The sequence below is a fragment of the Eptesicus fuscus genome, chromosome 2 (assembly GCF_027574615.1).
Source record: "Eptesicus fuscus isolate TK198812 chromosome 2, DD_ASM_mEF_20220401, whole genome shotgun sequence".
Taxonomy (NCBI): domain Eukaryota; kingdom Metazoa; phylum Chordata; class Mammalia; order Chiroptera; family Vespertilionidae; genus Eptesicus; species Eptesicus fuscus.
The window spans coordinates 26,358,283-26,381,419 of record NC_072474.1 but is presented as its reverse complement, the minus strand read 5'-3'; the positions used below and the strand labels follow the sequence as shown (position 1 = coordinate 26,381,419).

The 23,137-nt window shown below is 40.8% G+C and overlaps 1 protein-coding gene across 1 annotated transcript in view; it reads right to left on the bottom strand.

Annotated features, from left to right (window-relative positions):
- The window catches only part of DCLRE1C (DNA cross-link repair 1C), a 63,020-nt gene that overhangs the window by 15,765 nt on the left and 24,118 nt on the right, over positions 1 to 23,137 (bottom strand). The window contains exons 10-11 of the mRNA XM_054726056.1: positions 16,055 to 16,191; positions 12,826 to 12,880 (exon numbers count right to left, since the gene is read on the bottom strand). Of these exons, the coding sequence (XP_054582031.1) occupies positions 12,826 to 12,880; positions 16,055 to 16,191 (192 nt within the window). The remainder of the gene's footprint in view (positions 1 to 12,825; positions 12,881 to 16,054; positions 16,192 to 23,137) is intronic.

Genomic DNA, 23,137 nt, shown 5'->3' with positions numbered 1-23,137 from the left:
TCTTCCTCTCTGTAAAAAATCAATAAAATATATTAAAAAAAAAAAAGGTATACTAGTGGAAGAAAAGCACCTCAACATTTTAAAGGCCATACATGACAAACCCTCATGTGTTGAAAAACTGAAAGATTTCCCTCTAAAATCAGGAACAAGATCAGGAAACCCACTCTTACTACTCTTATTCAACAGAGTTCTGAGAGGAACCAAGATGGCAGCACAGGTAAACACCGGTACTTGCCATCACATCAAAATTACAATGAAAATACAACCATCACTCAGAACCGCTGGAAAGCTTCCTGAAGGGAAGTCCTACAACTAGAGAAATAAAGAAGAAAGCCCATTGAGACTGGTAGGAGGGGCAGAGGCACAGAACAGGGTGGTCTGGCACCCACGTGAGCTGTCTTTTTCATCAAGAGGGAGATCATCCCTGCAGAGGCCACCTTGAGGAGCAAGGAGTCCCAGCCCCACATCAGATCCCCTACCCAGGGTCCCAGAGCTGGGAAGAGAAGTCCCCAAAACTTCAGGCTTTAAAAACCTGCAGAGAGCCCTAGCCAGTCTGGTACAGTGGATAGAGCGTCAGCCTACAGACCGAAGGGTCCCAGTTTCGATTCCCATCAAAGAGCATGTACATCGGTTGCAAACTCCGCCCTGGCCTGGGCCCTGGTCAGCGCTAGTGCAGGAGACAACCAATAGATGTATAGGTGTTTCTCTCTGTCTTTCCCTCTCTCTTCCACTCTCCCTAAAAATCAATGGAAAAATATCCTTGAGCAAGGATTAACACAAACCTGCAGGGATTAAGGCTGAGGGACACAGAGGCTGCTGGAGACCCACGTGTTCCATTTAAAGGGCCGGTGCTCAAACTTACTCAGACTCGCTTCCTCTGAGCTCCAGTGCCAGGAGGCGTTGGGGGACCCAGACACAGATGAGGAATTCGGGGGCAGCTTTCAATTTACAGGGATTCAACAGTAGAGGATTCCAAGAATCAAATCAATGATTTGAAATATGAAGAAGCAAAATCACCCAATCAGAAGACCAGAAAGAAAAAAGAATTTAAAATATGAAGATAGTGTAAGGAACCTCTGAGACAACTTCAAGCATACCAACATTCGCATGGTGGTGTCAGAAGGAGATGAGAGAGAGCAATACATTGGAAACCCATTTGAAGAAATAATGACAGAAAACTTCCCCTACCTGGTGAAAGAAATAGACTTGTAAGTCCAGGAAGCACAGAGAGTTCCAGACAAGAGGAACCCAAAAAGGCCCACACCAAGATACATAATTAAAATGCCAAGGGCTAAAGACAAAGAGAAAAATCTTAAAAGCAGCAAGAGAAAAGCAGTTAGTTACCTACAAGGGAGCTCCTGTTCGCTGATTTCTCAACAGAAACTATCAAGGCCAGAAGGGAGTGGCAAGAAATATTTAAAGTGATGAATAGCAAGGACCTACAACCAAGATTATTCAGCAAAGCTATCATTTAGAATTGAAGGTCAGATAAAGAGCTTCACACACAAGAAAAAGCTAAAGGAGTTCATCACCACCAAACCAGGATTATATGAAATGTTGAAGGGTATTCCTTTTCTTTTTTGAAGGGTATCTTTAACCCTTTGCACTCGCTTGCTTTTTTCTCTATTGCTTTATTCTACTCGGGATTTAATTTTTTAAATACCCCAGATTTTACAAAGCACGGCAGTAGAATAAAAAACTGAAGTTTCTTTTCATACAAACTTATTTATTTGGATTTTTTATATTTCAAATTATTGATACATTCAAAGAGTATAAAAAGAGCTGCTACCGATGCTAACCGTGTCGAGTCACACTCGACATCCGAGTGCAAAAGGTTAAGGAGAAGAAGAAAAAGATAAAAAATATGAATACTAAAATGGCAATAAATACATATCAATCAACAATTGAATCTAAAATAAATAATAAGAAATCTAATGAACAGAGAAACCAAGATGGCAGCATAAGTAAACACCTGAAATTGCTGCCTCGCACAACCACTTCAAAACTACAACTAAAAGACAAAACGGACATCATCCAGAACCACAGGAAGGCTGGCTGAGTGGAAATTCTACAACTAGAAGAAAAGAGAAAAGCACACTGAGACTCAGAGAAGCTGCAGAAGGGCAAAGGTACGGAGGCGTGCGCGTGCTGAAAGGGCTGGCAACTGAGTACGCTGAGTACGCGCTGTCTTTTTCAATTGGGAGGGAGACACTAGCTCCCGACTGCTCTGAACTCCAGTTCCAGGCGAGACTCTGGGGATCCAGACTCATATGGGGAGAAACTGGACTGTCTGGCATCGGGCGGAACTCGAGGGCGGCTTTCTCTCAGAGGTGCTTGCAGCGATTACCAAGGGACACTGAGACCTGGGGGCCTCTTAGGGCAGGGCTGAGGATCAGCCATAGCTGTTTGCTCCATGCTGAGACTCCGCCCCATCCAAGCTGTGTGTAGAGGCTTTTGCATATGAATAGCCTGGCCCTTTGCAACCTAAAATTACCTAACAAACTGAAGTGGGTCAGAGAGCCCCAGAGCCGCCAAAAGAAGGCCCAAGGCCCCACAGCAGCTTGCACTGCTTCACAGCTGGGCCTCATCTGGGCACCTCCAAACACCAAACAAAGAAGAGGAATCTGCAGATCTCTCTGTAGCTCCTGCTGGGTGGCCTCAGACAGAGGCTAAATTTGCACCTCCTTGGATCTCCCAGTGGTCAGAGTGGGACCATCCAGATTACAACTCCTCAGATCCATAAAGGACACACTCAAGGGGCAGACTCAGTGAGCACCAAAGCCCAACTAAAGCAAGTCTTTCCCCATAAGGGTGTCTCCAGCACAGAAGTTCTCCCATCGTAGACACAGCTGATCCTCACAGCCAACTGGCCTGCAGGTTAATTCCTCCCAGTGATACCAACAACAATCAAGGCTTAACTATAACAAGACTGTGCACACAGCCAACAAAGGGGTGCACCAAGATTACCCACCTCAGGTAATTAGGGAGGCTGAGCTGCTGGGTCCTATAGGACACCTACCACACAAAGCCACTCTATCAACACAGGGAAGCAGCCAAAATGCAGAGACAAAGAAACAGGTCACAAATGACAGAAATGGAGGAAAGCAAATGACTGGATATAGAGTTCAAAACCACGGCTATAAGGTTTTTCAAAAAGTTTCTAGAAACCGTCTTATCAATTGATGCAGAAAAAGCATTTGACAAAATCCAACACCCTTTCTTGATAAAAACTCTCAGCAAGTTGGGAATAGAAGGATCATACCTCAACATAATAAAAGCTATATATGACAAACCTACAGTCAACATCATACTCTGGGCAAAAACTAAAACCATTTCCCCTAAGAACAGGAACAACACAGGGATGCCCACTCTCACCACTCCTGTTTGACATAGTGCTGGAAGTACTAGCCATTGCCATCAGACAAGAAGAAATAAAAGGCATCCAAATGGGAAAAGAAGAAGTAAAACTGTCTAAGTGAAATAAGTCAGGCAGAGAAAGATAAATATCACATGATCTCACTCATTTATGGAATATAATGAACAACATAAACTGATGAACAAAAACAGATCCAGAGCCAGAGAAACATCTATCAGAATGTCAAACCTCAGGGAAGGTAGGGGACGGTGGGGGTAAGGGAGAGAGATCAACCAAAGGACTTATATGCATGCATATAAGCCTAATCAATGGACACAGACAATAGGGGGGTAAGGGCATGAATGGGGAGGTAGGGGTAATGGGGGAATAAGGACACATATGTAATACCTTAATCAATAAATAAATTTTAAAAAATGTTTCTAGAAAAGGCCAATAAATTTAGTGAGACCCTCAAGGATATGAAGAAGGACCAACTAGAAATTAAGCATACACTGAATGAAATAAAGAATAATATACAGATATCCAACAGCAGACTAGAGGATCCCAAGAATCAAGTGAAAGATTTCAAATATGAAGAAGCAAAAAACACCCAACCAGAAAAGCAAAAAGAAAAAAGAATTAAAAAATATGAAGATAGTGTAAGGAGCCTCTGGGACAACTTCAAGTGTACCAACATCTGAATTACAGGGGTGTCAGAAGAAGAGAGAGAGCAAGATATTGAAAACCTATTTGAAGAAATAATGACAGAAAACTTCCCCCACCTGATGAAAGAAATTGACTTACAAGTCCAGTAATCGCAGAGAACCCCAAACAAAAGGAATCCAAAGAGGACCACACCAAGACACATCATAATTAAAATGCCAATGGCAAAAGACAAAGAGAGAATATTAAAAGCAGCAAGAGAAAAACAGTTAGTTACCTACAAGGGAGTGCCCATACGACTGTCAGCTGATTTCTCAACAGAAACTATGCAGGCCAGAAGTGAGTGGCAAGAAATACTCAAAGTGATGAATAGCAAGAACCTACAACCAAGATTACTCTAACCAGCAAACCTATTATTTAGAATTGAAGGTCAGATAAAGAGCTTCACAGACAAGAAAAAGCTAAAGGAGTTCATCACCACCAAACCAGGATTACATGAAATGCTGAAAGGTATTCTTTAAGAAGAGGAAGAAGAAGAAAAAGGTAAAGACAAAAAACTATGAACAACAAAGGGACAACAAGTACATATCTATCAACAAGTGAATCTAAAAATCAAGTGAATAAAAAGTCTGATGAACAGAATAAACTGGTGAATATAATAGAATCAGGGGCATAGAAAGGGAGTGGACTGACAATTCTCGGGGGAAAGTGGTGTGGGGAGTGTGGGAAGAGACTGGACAAAAATTGTACACCTATGGATGAGGACAGTTGGGGGGGAGGGTAAGGGCAGAGGGTGGGGTGGGAACCAGGTGGAGGGGAGCTATGGGGAGGAAAAAGAGAAACAATTGTAATAATTTGAACAATGAAGATTTATTTTAGAAAAAAAGAAATAAAATAGTATTTTTGCTAAAAAATAAATAAATCTAATGAAAAAATAAACTGGTGAATAAAACAGAATCAGAGGCATGGAAATGGAACAGTCTGAGGATTCTCAGAGGGAAGGGGGCTGGGAGTGGCAGGAGGAAATTAAACAAAGATCTTATATGCATGTATGCATTACCTATGGACTCAGACAATAGGGTGGCGTGAAGGCCTGGGGCAGGGTCTGAACCAGGTGGAAGGGGGCAATGGGAGAAAAAGAGGGACATCTATAATACTCTCAACAATAAAGATTTTAATTAAATAAAATAATTAATTAATTAATTAAAAGAAATATGAGGGGAGGGGGGAGGATACAACATAGTTCTGGAAGTCCTAGCTAGAGCAATCAGAAAAGAGAAAGAAATAAAAGGCATCCAAATTGGAAAGGAAAGTAATAGTGTCACTTTTTGCAGAAGATATGATTCTTTTTTTTTAATATATTTTTATTGATTTTAGAGAGGAAGGGAGAGGGAGGGAGAGATAGAAACATCAATGATGAGAGAGAATCATTGATCAGCTGCCTCCTGCATGCTCCCCACTGGGGTTTGAGCCCACAACCCAGGCATGTGCCCTTGGCCAGAATCGAACCCAGGACCCTTCAGTCTACAGGCCGACACTCTATCCACTGAGCCAAACTGGCTAGGGCAAGATATGATTCCTTATACACTGATTGATTTTACTGCATTTACTTATTGTTTCTATTAGTTTTTTGGTGGAGGCTTTAGTTTTCTATACACTGAGTGGCCAGATTATTATGATCTCTGAACGCATAATAATTTGGCCACTCAGTATATATATTAGAGGCCTGGTGCATGAATTCGTGCATGGGTGGGGTCCGGCCAGCCTGGCCAGGAAGAGGGGACATGGGCGGTTGGCCAGCCTGCCTGCTGGTCGAACTCCTGGTCGAGGGGACAATTTGCATATTACCCTTTTATTATATAGGATATACACTGATTGGCCAGATTATTATGCGTTCAGAGATCATAATAATCTGGCCACTCAGTGTATAGAAAACTAAAGCCTCCACCAAAAAACTAATAGAAACAATAAATAAATGCAGTAAAATTGCAGAATACAAAATCAATGTACAAAAATCCACTGCTTTCCTATATACTAATAAACTTCAGAAAAAGAAATTTTTAAAAATTCCTTTTGCAATTGCAACCAAAAGAATAAAATACCTAAGAATAAACAAAGAATGTGAAGGACTTATACACTGAAAGATACAGGGCATTATTTAAAAAGATTGAAAAAGAACAAAATAGAAAGATATTCTGTGTACATGAATTGGAAGAATCAACATAGTTAAAATGGCCACATTACCCAAAGCAATATACAGATTTAATACAATCCCCATCAAAATTCCATTTTTTAAAGAAACAAAACATAAAATAATTAGATTTATATGGAACCACAAAAGATCCCGAGTAACCAAAACAATCCTGAGAAAAAAGAATGAAGCCAGAGGTATTACACTTCTTACTTCAAATTATACTACAGAACAATGATGTTGGCAGAAAAATAGACACACAGACCAATGGAACAGAATTGAGAGCCCAGAAATAAAAACCACATGTATATAAGCAAATAATTTCTGACAAAAGGAGCCAAAAACACTCAATGGAGAAAAGAAAGCCTCTCCAATAAATGAAGCTGGGGAAATTGGAAAGCCACATGTAAACAAATGAAACAAGATTATAGTTTGTCCCCAGGTACAAAAATTGATTCAAATTAGATCAAAGACCTAAATATAAGAACTGAAACAATAAATTACATAGAAGAAAACATAAGTACTAAACTTCTAGACATCGATCATAGATAAAATGTTATGAATTTGACTCCAAAGGCAAGGGAAGTAAAGGCAAAAATAAATGAATGGAACTATATAAAACTAAAAAGTTTCTGCATAGCTAAAGAAACCAACAAAACAAAAAGGCAACTGACCAAATGGGATATATTTGCAAATAACAGCTCCAGCAAGGGGTTAATATCCAAAATACATAAAGAACTGATAAAACTCAACACCAAACAATCCAATTAAAAAATGGGCAGAAGATCTGAGCAGACACCTCTCCCAAGAAGACATATAATCACCAACAGATATATGAAAAGATGTTCAACTTCACTAGCTATCAGGGAAATGCAAATCAAAAGTATAATGAAATACCACCTCATACCTGTTAAAATGGCTTTTATCAACAAGACAAGCAGTAACAAGTGTTGGAGAGATTGTGAAGAAAAGGGAACCCTCATTCACTGCTGGTGGGAATGTAGACTGGTTTAACCACTAAAGAAAACAGCCTGAAGGTTCTAAAAAAATTAAGAATAGAGTTGCTATATGACCCAGCAACCCTTCTCAGAACATAGAGTTGCATACATCTTTGCAAATAAATGTTTTCAAGTTTTTCGGACCGAAAAACTTGAAAACATTTATTTGCAAAGATGTATGCAACTCTATGTTCATTGCAGCATCTATATATATATATATAAAAGGCTAATACGCTAAGTGTCCATCTGACTGGTCACTATGACGTGCACTGACCACCAGGCGGCAGATGCTCAATGCAGGAGCTGCCGTGACGCACACTAGCCATTTACAGAGAAACAGCACTGCGGACCTGGCGCCCACAAAGAAACACTCAGCTTCCCCCAAGTGGGACACAGGCCCAGCCTCACCCGGGAGCGAAACCTCACCAAATCGCAGCCTACGCTGCCAAGACCCCATGGCACAGCCCAGCCCGGAATAGTCGCTGTGGGTGCTGGGTAATGACGTCACGTAGCAATGCCTGGCTTCCTCTCCCTAGTGACTAGCCTCCTTTTAGTTTCTTCAGCCCAGGAACACGACTTGCTTTCTAGCCAGGTGCAAACATTTTACACTGTAACCAAATGTCTGTGAAGCGTTTTCCTGTGCCTCATCTCATTTGATCCTTACAGAAGTCCTGGAGTAGGTAGATAGGAGACTCGGTAGAATCCTATTTTCTTTTCATTAGCCAGAAAACAGAGATTTATGAAGGTTAGAAACTTGACCCGAATGAAAAGAAGAAATGGTGGACCTTGAAAATGACTTCAGGTTTTCTCACTGCACAGAATATAGTCAAACACTACTGCAGTTAAATATTTTACCCTTTGTTCTCCTTGCGTGATCTACAATTATAATCTGCTTCGAGTTGATATTTACTGCTGTGTTGCTGACAATTACCTGAAAGAGAAGTTGGGGTGCTTCACTGGGCTGGAAAAAGTTTAGCTAAATCAGAAAGCAGGTCTAATTAAGCAAGTTCATTCTATATCTATAAAAGGCTAAGTTGACTCGTGCATGCATGATATATATAAATCTCTCATTGGCACCAATTGCACACATGTGTTTCGATCTATCATTGTCAATTATGAATTTGTTTGACAATTCTATTATAGAGAAAGGGCGAACAGTGATATTAAAATATTGCTTCTAATTAATTTCTTTTCAATGTGCATGAATTCATGCACTGGACCACTAGTTATTTATAGTGGCCAAGACAGGGATACAACCAAAGTGTTCTGCAATAGAGGATTCTATAAAAAAGATGTGGTACAGCCGAAACCGGTTTGGCTCAGTGGATAGAGCGTCGGTCTGCAGACTGAGGGGTCCCGGGTTCGATTCCGGTCAAGGGCATGTACATTGATTGCGGGCACATCCCCAGTGGGGGGTGTGCAGGAGGCAGCTGGTCGATGTTTCTCTCTCATCAATGTTTCTAGCTCTCTATCCCTCTCTCTTCCTCTCTGTAAAAAAATCAATAAAATATATTAAAAAAAAAAAAGATGTGGTACATATATACAATGGAATACTACTCAGTCATAAGAAAAGATAATATAATGCCATTTGCAATAACATGGATGGACCTTGAGAATATGATGCTAAGCTCAATAAGTCAGTCTGAAAAAGCTAAGAACCATACATTTCACTCATATGTGGGATATAAAACTGAAACTCATAGACACAGACAACAGTATGGTGGTTACCAGAGGGAAGGAGGAGGGGGTGGGAATGGGGGGGCGAAAATGGGGCCGAGTATATGGTCATGGAAGATGGCTTCACTTTGTATGGTGGACACACAATGCAATATACAGATCTTATATCATAGACATGTGCACTTGAAACTTATATGATCCTATTAACTAATGCCACCCCAATAAATTTAATTAAAAAAGAAAAAGAATTATACTTCTTTCCACCTACGTAATTGTTAGCAAAACCAAGGGAATTGCATCTTTGAGGTTGCTTTATTTGTTGTAATAGTTTATTATAACCTAAACAAGTATAATTACATGCAAAATTTCATGAATACTTTGATTCCTGCAAAGCTCAGAATGCTAAACAGAGGAAATTTGTCACCATTCCTCAAAACATCTCTACAACCCCAAACAAGCTTCAACTTACTTGATCTTGGTGAGCCTATGATCTCAGTCAAGTTACCTAAAGTTTCTAAGTCTTCAATTCTTCATCTAAAAGTATAAATGAGCTAATGCATGTAAATTGCTTTGCCCAGTACCTAGTTTAACATTCAATAAAATTATCCATTGCAGAGCTGATAATGAACACAAATATATTTATTCCCTTCTGCAAATGGGGAGATTGAGGCATAAAGTAATTTTTTTTCCTAAATATATTTTATTGATTTTTTTACAGAGAGGAAGGGAGAGGGATAGAGAGTTAGAAACATCAATGAGAGAGAAACATCGATCAGCTGGCTCTTGCACACTCCCTACTGGGGATGTGCCCGCAACCAAGGTACATGCCCTTGACTGAAATCGAACAGGGGACCCTTCAGTCCGCAGGCCGACGCTCTATCCACTGAGCCAAACCGGTTAGGGCTAAAGTAATTATTAGTATCCAACTTTCTCAAATAAAGGACCAAATCAAAGGTGGTAAGAACCCAGGAATTACCAATAACTTCATATTAAAATAAAGTAGCTACCCTAATCAAGATGGGAAAAGACAGGAAGATCCATTCTCCAGATATTTTTCATAAATAATTTCCTTTATACTTTCAGAGCAGGCATACAAGCAGAAACCATTATTTAGCTGCCTACAACCTGTATGATTTGCATACTAAATCCAAAGTTGAGGCTGGTAGAATTTGGAGGATTTTGAAGGGAGTAAGAATAAAGTAAGGCCAAGCCTGTACCACTAATAATTCACTTATTCTAATCAGAGATGAAGTGGCTACAGGAGATAAGACACCCAACAGAAGGGCACCCCCTCTCACTTGTACAACTTGATGCCTTTTCATTATTCACAGTAGCTATCTCTATATATAAAAGCTTAAGTGACCAAATGACCAGTTGATTGGTCGCTATGACACACACTGACCACCAGGAGGCAGATGCTCAACTCAGGAGCTGCCCCCTGGTGGTCAGTGTGCTCCCACAGCCAACCTCCTGTGGCCACTCCCCCTGGCTAGCCAACTTCCTGCGGCCCTGATTGGCCCCGACCCCATCACCGGCCAGGCCAAAGGACCCCACCTGTGCCAGAATTCGTGCACTGGGCCTCTAGTATTCTATAAAGTTACCATGAATCCTGAATTAGCGAACACTGAACAACTACTTCTAGGGGAAATGCAGGGTTAGGTTCTGTGAACCTCTGGTCACAGTGTTTTTGGCAACCAAGCAATACATTGCTTTGTTTTATTTGTGATTCTATTTAAAGATACCTTATTTGCCCAGCTGGAGTGGCTCCGTGACTGAGGGTCAACCTATGAACCAGGAGATCAGTTTGATTCCTGGTCAGGGCACATGGCTGGGGTGCGGGCTCGATCCCCAGTGTGGGGTGTGGAGGAGGCAGCCAATCGATGATTCTCTCTCATCATTTTTGTTTCTCTCTCCCTCTCCCGTCCTCTCTGAAATCAATAAAAAAAATTTTTTTTAAATAAAGATACCTTACTTAAAATATATTGTTGGTTAATTGACATTGAATTGATGGCCAACAGCAGCACTATAGCTCATGCCTGAGTGAATGAGGCTTATTAAATACATGTATTTTTTCCGTTAGGTACATGCCAGCTTCTTACACTTAGGAACACTAGATAGCACTTTAAATGGTGAAGTCACCAGCAAAAGGCACAGAAACATGACAAATGCAGCATTAAATAGACCGCAAAAAGAATAACTGCTCACACTCTGAGATGGCAGAACGCCGCCCATGCAACCTTGTCTCTGAGAGTGAATGCAATTTTTCACCCATCTGCTATGCATATCTGCAAATGACCACAAAGCACTTAGTGTACTGATTTGGGACTTACAAATTTTCATGAGTAGGCAAATTTACAAATAAGGAATCCATGAACAAAGATCAATTGTATTTAGAAAAAACTGACAGGAAATTATATTTAAACCTACTATTTACATTTTTAAATATAGTTCATTTTCTATATATTGGATATAGGCATATTAAACCAATTTTCAGGAAAGCCAGTCTCTCATCAAATACTATGAAAGAAGAAGACTAAGCAGAGCTGAGAGTAGTCCCACTATGTGCTTGATAACTGGCTCTGATCTAAGGAGAATGGGAAGAGAGGAAGTGGGTCAACCATCTCTACTCAAGTCGCAGAGAAATACATCCTTAATGGGAGGTAATTTTATAAAGTCCCATGAAGGGTTATGCTTCCCAACGTGGCTACTAACTATACTGATGAAGAGAAATAAGACAGAAGTCGATCTGATTGAAAAAGTAAGAGCTAACCCTGTCCCTTTCCCCTGATTAGATGCCCTCCCTGTGGCTGACATAGAAAGGGGAAGGGACTCTGATGCTGAGTGAGATGCTACACCAAGGACAAATAATCAGGAAGGGACTTTGACAACAACCTAAGATTCAGAAGAAATTGATGAAGAAAGCAAATTATATACCACCAAAATGAATTATTTCCAAGCTACTCTCAGATAATCTATTTGTACCTGGAAGTTAAGGTCAGTTATTTATTTAATAGAGATGTCATTGTGATATTTTGATAACATGAAGAATTATTTATAATATGGCTGACTTGATAAGAATGCCACTACCTGGAGTCCTGGAAGAATCCACCTGTTCAAATCATTAACACGTCCACGGCTCACTGCTGCAGAGCTGTATCCATGTATCCCAAATACAAAAACAACAGTTATCAGGGAAATGGATTTTTAAGTTCAGAAATGGTAAAATTAAAATTATATATGACTTAAAAGTGTCATAAAAAGCCTGCTTTTATATTGCTTTTCTCCAACACGTGAAATTACTGAATCTCTTGCTAGATGCTAGCTAGCATTTACGTTGGCAATGCATGAGGATTTTGCAAATAAATTACATATATCAAGTTCCCATTCTAGCTGGTCAACTTTCTATATAAAAAGTGCCATAACTAAGCCATTTTACACCCTCTTAAAACTGGGTAGTTGTAGTATACTACATCCTTCTTAAAGACAAGGTCTATAGCGCAATCATTTTTGTTCTTCCCCATTGCTGAATATTCAAGGGGTATTTTTAAGTGGATTTTTATACAATCAAATTTTGGAAGAGCCCAAGAATCTGGACATTAAGGCTGCCTATAATGAGGTTTTACCTGTAGTACTCCTTCAAATAATGTTTACGATTTTTTTATGACAGATGAACAATACAACTGAAGTGGGGAAGTTAAATTACATTTAGGAAGCAAGTCGGGAAGAAAACCTTAATCATATATATAGTCTTCAATGTTTAGGCTGAAAACAGGTAATAACAGCAATTTCGTTTGTACTTAGTTAACGTACTCATTTACTGAAATATTTCCCCTGCATTTCTTTAGGAAAAGCCACACCAAGTCTTCAAGGAGACTTGCTCACAACCATGCAGGCTGCTGAGCAGTCGGCAACAGGGTTATGGGTATATGGGATCCTCTTACCTCACTGTAGGAGGAGTGAAAAGAAAAACAAGCTCTGTATGAACTCTCTCCAGTCCTAAAGGGAAATGAAAACACAGAATTAAAAGGACACTTACCAAAACTAAGCAAAGTTCTTAATTTCAAGCCTTCCCATTAGGCTATTCCAGCAAAAATAAGTTACAATTAAGAATTTATTCTGGAACACGAAGGGACTCTTTCCAGAAATATATATATCTGTTGACATTCTGAACAGCTAATATTAAGGAAATGTTGCCCCAAAATGATGATCATTATGGTACTCCTATATTTCACTAAGGGCTCTGTTACCTCCGACATCAATCCATTACCACCTCCTTGCCAAGCAAGATACTCACAGTTTCCAACCATCTTATCTACCAACTAGCTGGGCCTCAGGAATACTGGCTGATGGTATTAACCATGAGACAAGTTTGAATCAGCTTCTCTTTAGTTTAAATTTCAGAAGTTATTTTCCACAATTATAATATACTAGAGGCCCAGTGCATGAAAATTCAAGCACTCGAGGCGGGGGGTGGGGGTGGGGGTGGGGTTGGGGTGGGGGGGAGTCCCTCAGCCCGGCCTGCACCCTCTCACAGTCCAGGACCGCTCGGGAGACGTCCACCTGCAGGCTTAGGCCCACTCCCCAGGTTATCGGGCCTAAGCTAGCATTCAGACATCCCTCTGGCAGCCCAGGGGCCTTTGGGGGATATTCACCTGCCAGCTTAGGCCTGCTCCCCAGGAGAACAGGCCTAAGCCATCAGTCGGACATCCTTAGTGCTGCTGCACAAGTGGAAGAGGTTCCCACCACCACCGCTGCGCTCACAGCCATTAGCCTGGCTTGTGGCTGAGCATAACTCCCCCTCTGGGAGCACACTGACCTCCAGGGGGCAGCTCCTGTGTTAAGCATCTGCCCCCTGGTGGTCAGTGCACATCATAGCGACTGGTTGTTCTGCTGTTAGGGTCAATTTGCATATTACTCTTTTATTATAATACTAGGAGCCCAGTGCATGAAATTCGTGCACTGGGGGTAGGGGGTCCGTCAGCCCAACCTGCCCCCTCTCACATACTGGGAGCACTCAGGGGATGTCCTATTGATAGCTTAGGCCCGCTCCCCGTGGGGAGCGGGCCTAAGCCGCAATCTGTCCTCCCTTTGTGGGAGGCAACCGGGCTGATCAGGGGAAGGCACCAGCCCCATCACCCCGCTGCTGCAGCCACTGCCAGTCACCACAGCCACCAAGGTGTTTTCATCAACACGGACTCCAGTCCCTTCACCAAGAAAAAATGACAACTTTCTTTAGGCATTTTCAAGATGTGTCTTTCATAAGATATGTATTTCTTTCTTTTTTTTTTTTTATCCTCACCCAAGGATATGTTTCAATTGACTTTTAGAGAATGTGGAAGAGAAAGGGAAAGACAGAGAAAAACATCAAAGTGAGAGGAACACTTTGATTGGTTGCCTCCTGCATGAACCCTGATCTAGGCCCCGGCCAGGGAGGAGCCTGCAACCTAGGTACATGCCCTTGATCAGAATCGAACCCAGACCCTGCTGTCGGGAGGCCAAGGCATTATCCACTGAGTCAAACCAGCTAGGGCAGGATATGACATTTCTTTTCTTTTTTCTTTTTTTAATATATTTTATTGATTTTTTACAGAGAGGAAGGGAGAGGGATAGAGAGTTAGAAACATCGATGAGAGAGAAACATCAATCAGCTGCCTCCTACACACCCCCCACTGGGGATGTGCCCGCAACCAAGGTACATGCCCTTGACCGGAATCGAACCTGGGACCCTTGAGTCCGCAGGCTGATGCTCTATCCACTGAGCCAAACCGGTTTCGGAAGGATATGACATTTCTTAGCCCTCCAGCAGCGGACCTTCATTTTTTTTCTCCAGAAGTGTGGTGGGAAAACCCTAGATCACCTTTTTGGATTCTTATTACCCAAGTTACTAAGAATATTACCAGTGGCATACAGGAAGCTTAGCCAATGTGCAGTCAGAAAAGGTGTTTCCTCTATAGTTCACACCAGTCGCACGCTAGGCCCTGCCTAGGCCTAAAGCCTCTGGCCGAAGCGTTAGGCCTGGGCAGGGACCCTCCAGCTCCCTCTGATCACTGGCTTCGCCCCTGCCCAGGCCTGCCCAGGCCGAAAGCTCCTGTGATTGCAGGCTCCACACCAGGCTCCCTGTGATCGCAGGCTCTGCCTCTTGGGCAGGGGACCCCCAGCTCCCTGCGATCGATCGCAGGCTCCACTCCTGCCCAGGCTGAAAGCCTCCAGCGGAGGCTTTCGGACTTGGGCAGGAGCGGACCCCCAGCTCCCTGCGATCGGACCCTCAGCTCCCTGCGATCGATCACAGGCTCAGCTCCTGCCTTTGGCCTTGGGCAGGAGCGGACCCCCAGCTCCCTGCGATTGATCGCAGGCATCACTCCTGCACAGGCTGAAAGCCTCCACTGGAGGCTTTCGGCCTTGGGCAGGAGCGGACCCTCAGCTCCCTGCGATCAGACCCACAGCTCCCTGATCGATCCCAGGCTCCGCTCCTGCCCCCTCGTTCTGTTTGCAGGCTTGGCCCTGCCCAGGAGCCCCCTGGCTCAGGCCCTTCCCAGGCTTCTCTGGGCCACGCGGCCTTACCTCACAGTGGCCTGGGTGCCAGGATGTTCCTGGGACACATGCGCTGGGCGCCTATGTATGCAAATTAACCGCCATCTTTTTTTGGGTTAATTTGCATACTCACTATGATTGGCTATGGGTGTAGCGAAGGTACGGTCAATTTACATGTTTGTCTATTATTAGGTAAGACTAGAGGCCCGATGCACAAATATTTGTGCAAGAATGGGTCTTCCTTCCCCTGGCTGCTGGCACCGCCTTCACTCCAGCCAGAGCCACCTTTTCGCTCCAGCCCAGAGCCACCTTTCCACCTTCTCACGCTGCCCAGAGGCCCGGAGCGGCTGAGGTGGTGCGGAACACCTACTTCATCGCCATGGTGACCATGCAAGTGTCCCGCCCCACCCCTCGGCTGCTCGACGCCTGCGTATGCAAATTAACTACCATCTTTGTTGGGGTAATTTGCATACTCCTGATTGGCGTCGCAAAGGTACGGTCCATTTGCATCTTACTCTTTTATTAGTGTAGATATCCTCTTCTTAGGCTTACGCTAGATTGCATTTAAACTAAAATAAATCAGGCAATTTACCTCAAAGCAGGATTTCTCTCAGAAGACTTATAACAGTGCTTTCTTACCTCACAATTACATTTGTTTTTCTGGTTCTTTCTCCAAACCACATCGTGGATGGCTTAATGCTGATTGTGTGGAGTGGAATTCTATTTTTGGAAGTAATTCCACAGGGTAACTTATTCCATTGAAAATATTCCTCTGCCTAAAAAAAAAAAAAAAAAAAAAAAAAATTAAAAATATAGGAAAGCAGGTTTTTTTCAACAAATATGTTTGCAGGCAGGGTCTCAATAACAAAAGAAGTAGATAAGTTTTCAGACATGAATAAAAATAAGTGGAGACATGAGGAAACAATTCAGCTAATTACAAAGTGAGAAACTTCCTACAAAACAACGGCTTGGAATCTCCAAAATATCAATGTGATGGAAGAAAAGCAAAATCTTGGAGATGTGACCTCCATTAAATGACACTAAAGAGGCATCTTTAATGATTCTTCATTAAATCCTAGATGCCCTATTTCCACTCTACAAGCTATAAAGGATACTAATGGACAATTGAGGAAAATTGAATACTGTATGAACCATAAAATACCCAATCATATCATAACCGTGTTAAATTTCGTGAGTGTGGGAAGCGTATTGTAGTTGTACAGGAGAATCTTTTCTCCAGTGATACGTGCTGAAGGTTTAGGGTGAGGTATCATGAAGTCTGTGACTGACTCTCAAATGGGTTGGAGGTGGAGTGAGGCAGTCTGGTTACAGAGAGAGAGAGAGAGAAAGAGAAGGGGGGGCGGCGAGAGTGCAAATGTGGCAAAATGTTAACAAACTGGGGAATCCAGTCTCATAACTTCATAGTTTTTAAATTTTTCAAAATAAAGTTGGAGGAAAAGAATAAAAGTGTTTTTAAAAGGTTGAAAAACAATGGGACTATTGTCCCAAAAACATTATGTTTAGATCAGGATCCTTCAAAACCACATGCACTCCATTCGTCACACATCATCCAGAGCAGTGGTTCTCAACCTTCCTAATGCTGCGACCCTTTAATACAGTTCCTCATGTTGTGGTGACCCCCAACCATAAAATTATTTTCGTTGCTACTTCATAACTGCAATTTTGCTACTGTTATGAATCGTAATGTAAATATCTGTATTTTCCGATGGTCTTAGGCTCTACAGCAGCGGTTCTCAACCTGTGGGTCGCGGCATTAGAAAGGTTGAGAACCGCTGATCCAGAGCCTTTAGTGCTGCTTCCTCTGAGGCTTCGTATTAGCTGTCACAGGGCTCTGTGAGCTGTGATCTCTTAAGCTGCTAGAAGTTGTTCAAAGCAAGTAGCCGTGTGGGAAATTACAGGTGTAGGTTACAAATTAAGCTACTTTGTGGGATGTGAGAAAACTAAGAGTGAAAAAAGAAATTGGCCAATTATAAGATTTATGGGATATTAGGGAATCAAAGACTAAGTCCAACAGAAAAAGGAGTTTCATTTTGTATCTACATTTTTTTTATCCATCCACGAATTCTCTGGCTGTGTATATGTATGTGCATATATACACAAACAAAATGATGAAATAAACTGCCCTGGCCAGTTAGCTCAGTTGGTTAGAGCACTGTCCTGAGTTTGATCTCCAGTCAGGGAATATATAAGAATCAACCAATGAATGCATAAATAAGTGGGACAACAAATTGATGTTTTTTTCCCTCTCTCTCTCTCCCTCCCTCCCTCCTTTTAATAAATCAATAAATAAAAATTTAAAGAAAGAAAAACTCATGAATGCAAAGTATAACATGCAGCTTACCTATCATCAAAGTAATTTCTTGTAGCTCTCCTATAGCATTCTGAAGTAGAATATTCCATTCTGTGGATAAGCTTTTTTTTTTTTCCCCAACTGGTGTGGCTCAGTGGTTAAATGTCGACCCAGGAACCAAGAGGTAACTGGTTAGATTCCTAGTCAGGGCACAAGCCGGGGTTATGGGCTCAATCCCCAGTAGGGGATGTGCAGGAGGCAGCTGATTGATTGATGCTGTCTCTCATCGATGTTTCTATCTGTCCTTCTCCCTTCCTCTCTCTCTAAAAATCAATAATATCATACTTTTTAAAAGAATTTTAAAAATTCAATTATGCTTTATTTTAGGGCAGAGCAACTTCACATTAGGGTTTTTTTGTCAATGAAGCCAATACTACTACCACGATGATTATCTAAGTATATAAAGGCAGCTTTTACTAAAATAAAAAGTACTCAGCATTTGAATGCTAAGATACTTTAAAATTTAGAGGAAATTTTAAATCATGAATAATACCACTGCATTTGAAGATCACTAATTAGTATTAGTGATGCAGAATGACTATATAAATTAAAATTTTAAAAACTGTTAAAGACAAATTCAAAACTTAATAGCTGGCATTTACTAACAGAAGGGCATTTAATAAGAGGGAGTTTTATGGCGGCATTAAAAACAAAATACAAGTTGAGTTGCAAAGATACTAGAAGCATTCATTTAAAATTAGACCAGCAAAACATGTAACTATTTCAAAATTCAAAGCAAAGTTATATCTAGATATTTATCTCAAATGAGAAGAAAAATATTTATAAATGTGCACGTCATGAGGTTCAAAAATATCAATGGATTGTAAATGTTTTCTTAAATCATAAGCTCTTATATTTCACTAACTTCATCATAAATTATTCATTACATAATTCATTACAGATTAACATGTATGTCACTAAAAAACCATAAATATTTGTGTATATTTACTAATTATGAAGTTTATGGGAAATAGAACCCAATAATAGACAGTTACTTGAACCTGGGCTAATAACGTAGGATCTCAGCCTCAGTTTTTAGATGTGTAAATTGAAGAGCCTCAAAAATGGAATTTCTGAGGTTCTTTCAAGACCTAAAATTCTGTTTTTATTGGATCCCACACACAATATAAAAAGTGAGATTAAAAATGGCAGCAGAGTAAGTGGATGCTGCACAGACACGCTCCCAGGAACAAACTGGAATTACAACTAAAATACAGAAAAACTTCCTGAATAATCAACATTAGACTCACTGGAGAGAACCCTGATAACCGAGGACCAAAAGTGGATACTGCACAGAGATTGATAGGAGGAGTGGAGGCAGGAAAGGGTTGATGGGCGCCCACAGACAGCAACTGAAGATCTGGAGAGGTATCTCAACTGTGGGGGGTTACCACTGAGAACTCTGGGGTCTAATACCCACCCAGGACCCCACAGCAGAGAGCACCAGAACTGAGAAGGGTACCCACATAACATTTAGCTGTGAAAAGCAGCAGGGTTGCTGCCAGGGAGAGATGGCTGGAAACTCAGGCACACGCTTAAAGGGCCAATGCACAAAATTTCTTGTGGAGCCACCCATCTTGTGAACTGACAAAGGTAGGGCAGAGTGTAATGCAGCTGGGTGAGCAGAAGCCAGGATCGGGGGTTAGAGCTCAGAAGGCAGACAACACCCTGGTTTCTTGTGCTGAGTCATTCCCTCATGCTCTGGAAATCATCTTTCTCATGCAGACATTTGCTGTACAGGTGACCTTGCCTGGGGGAAAGACAGTTGATCCACCCTATTGGAAAACACCTTGCCCTACAGTGGAGAGTTGCTTAGGCCCATTAACACATTGCAGACCAGTAGTTTTATTGCTTGCTTTACCCAGTTGCCAGATAAGTTTCTATTGAACGAGTACAAAAAACGTTTTACATAAATGTTAAAGGCACACTTTAAAATTAAATACCCATTGTATTTTGAAGTTACTTATTACATGTTCTTACAAGCTAATATCTTTTTAAAGTATGATACTTTGTAAAACACTGTGTAATATGAAGCGAGAATTCTTGTGATCTGTCTGAAATGTGTTAAGAGACTGAGAATAACAGCCTCTAGGCAGAAGCAATTGCCCTACCCTGTTGAAAAAAACTCTTGCCACACCTGTGGACGATTGCCTGAGGGCAATTCAAGACAAAATTCTATCAGTCTAGACCAGAGATGGCGAACCTATGACACATGTGTCAGGACTGACACATGTAGCCATTTCTGATGACATGCGGCCGCTGAGGCGGATGCATGCCGAGGATGAAACATTTGCGAAATAATGTTTTTTCCTCAAAGTGACACACTATCTGAGTTATGCTCAGTTTTTTGGCGAAGTTTGACACACCAAGCTCAAAAGGTTGCCCATCACTGGTCTAGACAGAGCATGCTCCTGAGGCTTTGAATCTTTGCCTGATCTAATTAGTCATAAGCAGTGTTTGACACTGTCCCACACTAGAGAATTATACGTGTAGCAGATCTACCTAATACACAGTCACAAACCCAAACAGGCAGCCAAAATGAGGAGACAATGAAACAACCACCAAATAAAAGAACAAGAGAATTCTCCAGAAGCAGAGATAAATGAAGTGGAGATTAAGAAATTTATCTGATACAAAGTTCAGAATAATGATGTTAAAGATGCTCAACAGCATGAGAAAAGATGTAGTAACTATGAAAACAGAAATAAAGAATGACATAGCATACATAAAGAACACATTGGAAGGAATACACAACAGATAAGGGGAAGCTGAGGATCGAATCAGTGAATTAGAAGACTGTCTTAAAAAAAATCACTCAGTCGGAGAACCAAAAAGAAAAAAACAATTAAAAAACAGGAGGAAAGCTTAAGGGAGCAGTGAGACAATGTGAAACATAATAATATTCGAATAGCATGTGTGCCAGAAGAGTCAGAAAGGGAGAAAGAGACAGAGAACGTGTTTGAAGAAATAATGGCAGAAAACTTCCCTAACCTGGTAAAGGAAAAAGTCACACAAGTCCAGGAGGCACAGAGAACCCCAAAGCAAGAAGAACCCAAACAGGCCCACACCCAGACACATCACAATTAAAATTCCAAAAATTAAAAACAAAGAGAGAATCTTAAAGGCAGCAAGAGAAAAGCAAACTGTTACCTACAAAGGAGCTTCAATAAGGCTGACACCTGATTTCTCATCAGACACTCTACAGGCCAGAAGGGAATGGCAAGAAATACTCAAGGTAATGGAAAACAAGGATCTCAAACCAAGATTACTATATCCAGCAAAGCTATCATTAAAAATAAGAAAATCAAATAAAGAGCTTCCCAGACCAAAAAAAAAAAAAAAAAAAAAAAAAAAAGGCTAAAGCAGTATATCACCAAACCAGCATTACAAGAAATGCTAAAGGGACTGCTGTAATGAGAAGAAGAAATAGAGAAACCTAGGCATACAGAATTAAAATGGCAACAAATAAGTACCTATCAATAATAACCTTAAATGTAAATACATTAAATGTTCCAATCAAAAGGCATAGGGTAGCTGAATGGATATAAAAACATGACCCAATTATATGCTGTCTACAAGAAACCTACCTCAAAACAAAAGACATACACAGGATAGGAGTGAAGGGATGGAAAAAAATTTTCCATGCAAATGGAAAAGAAAAAATAACCGGAGTAGCAATACTCACATCAGACAAAATAGACTTCAAACTGAAGGCAATCACAAGAGACAACAAAGGTCACTACATAATACTAAAAGGATCAATTTCACTAGAGGATATAACCCTCGTAAACATATATTCACCCAATATAGGGGCACCTAAATATACAAGAAAAACCTTTAGAGGACCTTAACAGAGAAATCGACAACAATACAGTCATAGTAAGGGACTTTAACACCCCCCTGACTTCACTGGGTAGATCTTTCAGACAAAAACTTAACAAGGGAACAGTGACTCTAAAGGACACACTGGATCAGATGGATTTAATTGACATTTATAGAACAGTTCACCCCAAAGCTGCAGAATATACATTGTTCTCAAGTGCACAAGGATAATTCACAAAGATAGACCACATGTTAGGACAAAAAACAAGTCTCTACAAGTTCAAGAAGATTGAAATCGCCTAGCCGGTTTGGCTCAGTGGATAGAGTATTGGACTGTGGACTGAAGGGTCCCGGGTTCAATTCTGATCCAGGGCACATGCCCGGGTTGCAGGCTTAAACCCCAGGAGGGGGTGTGCAGGAGGCAGCCGATCAATGATCTCTCTCATCATTGATGTTTCTATCTCTCTCCCTCTCTATTTCTCTCTGAAATCAATAAAAATATTTTTTTAAAAAAGAAGATTGAAATCATATCAAGCATCTTCTTAGATCACAGTGGATTGAAATTAGAAATTAACTACAGTACAAACACCCCAAAACATTCAAACACATGGAGACTAAATATCATGTTATTAAACAATGAATGGGTTAGCAACAAGAACAAGAAAGAAATAAAAAACTTCCTGGAAACAAATGAAAATGAACACACAACAACCCAAAAATCTCTGGGACACAGCAAAAGCAGTCCCAAGAGGGAAGTTCATAGCACTACCAACCTACCTCAAAAAAATAAGAAAAATAACAATAAACTAACCCTACAACTTGAAGAACTAGAAAGAGAATAACAAGGAAAGCCCAGAGTAAGTAGAAGGAAGGAAATAATAAAGATTAGAGCTGAAATAAATGACATAGAGACTAAAAAAAACAATACAAAAAATCAATGAAACCAAGAGCTGGTTCTTTGAAAAAATAAACAAAATTGATGAACCGTTAGCCAGACTCACCAAGAAACAAAGATAGAGGGCCCAAATAAATAAAATCAGAAACGAAAGTGGAGAAGTAACCATTTGACAACACAGACATACAAAGGATTGTAAAGAAATATTATGAACTACTATATGCCAACAAGCTGGACAATGTGGATGAAATGGACAAATTCATAGAAAACTACAATCTCCCAAAACTGAATCAGAAAACCTGAACAGGCCAATAACAACAGATGAAATAGAAGCAGTAATAAAAAAACTCCCAGCAAACAAAAGCCTGGGTTTGGACCGTTTGGGGAGTTTTACCAAACATTCAAAGAAGAACTAACACCTATCCTCCTCAAATTATTCCAAAAAATCCAAGAGGAAGGAACACTTCCAAGCACTTTATATGAGGCCAGCATTACCCTAATTCCACAACCAGATAAACACTACAAAAAAAGAGAATTATAAGCCAATATCCCTGATGAACATAGATACTAAAATCCTCAACAAAATATTAGCAAATCACATCCAGCAATATATTAAAAAGATCATACACCATCC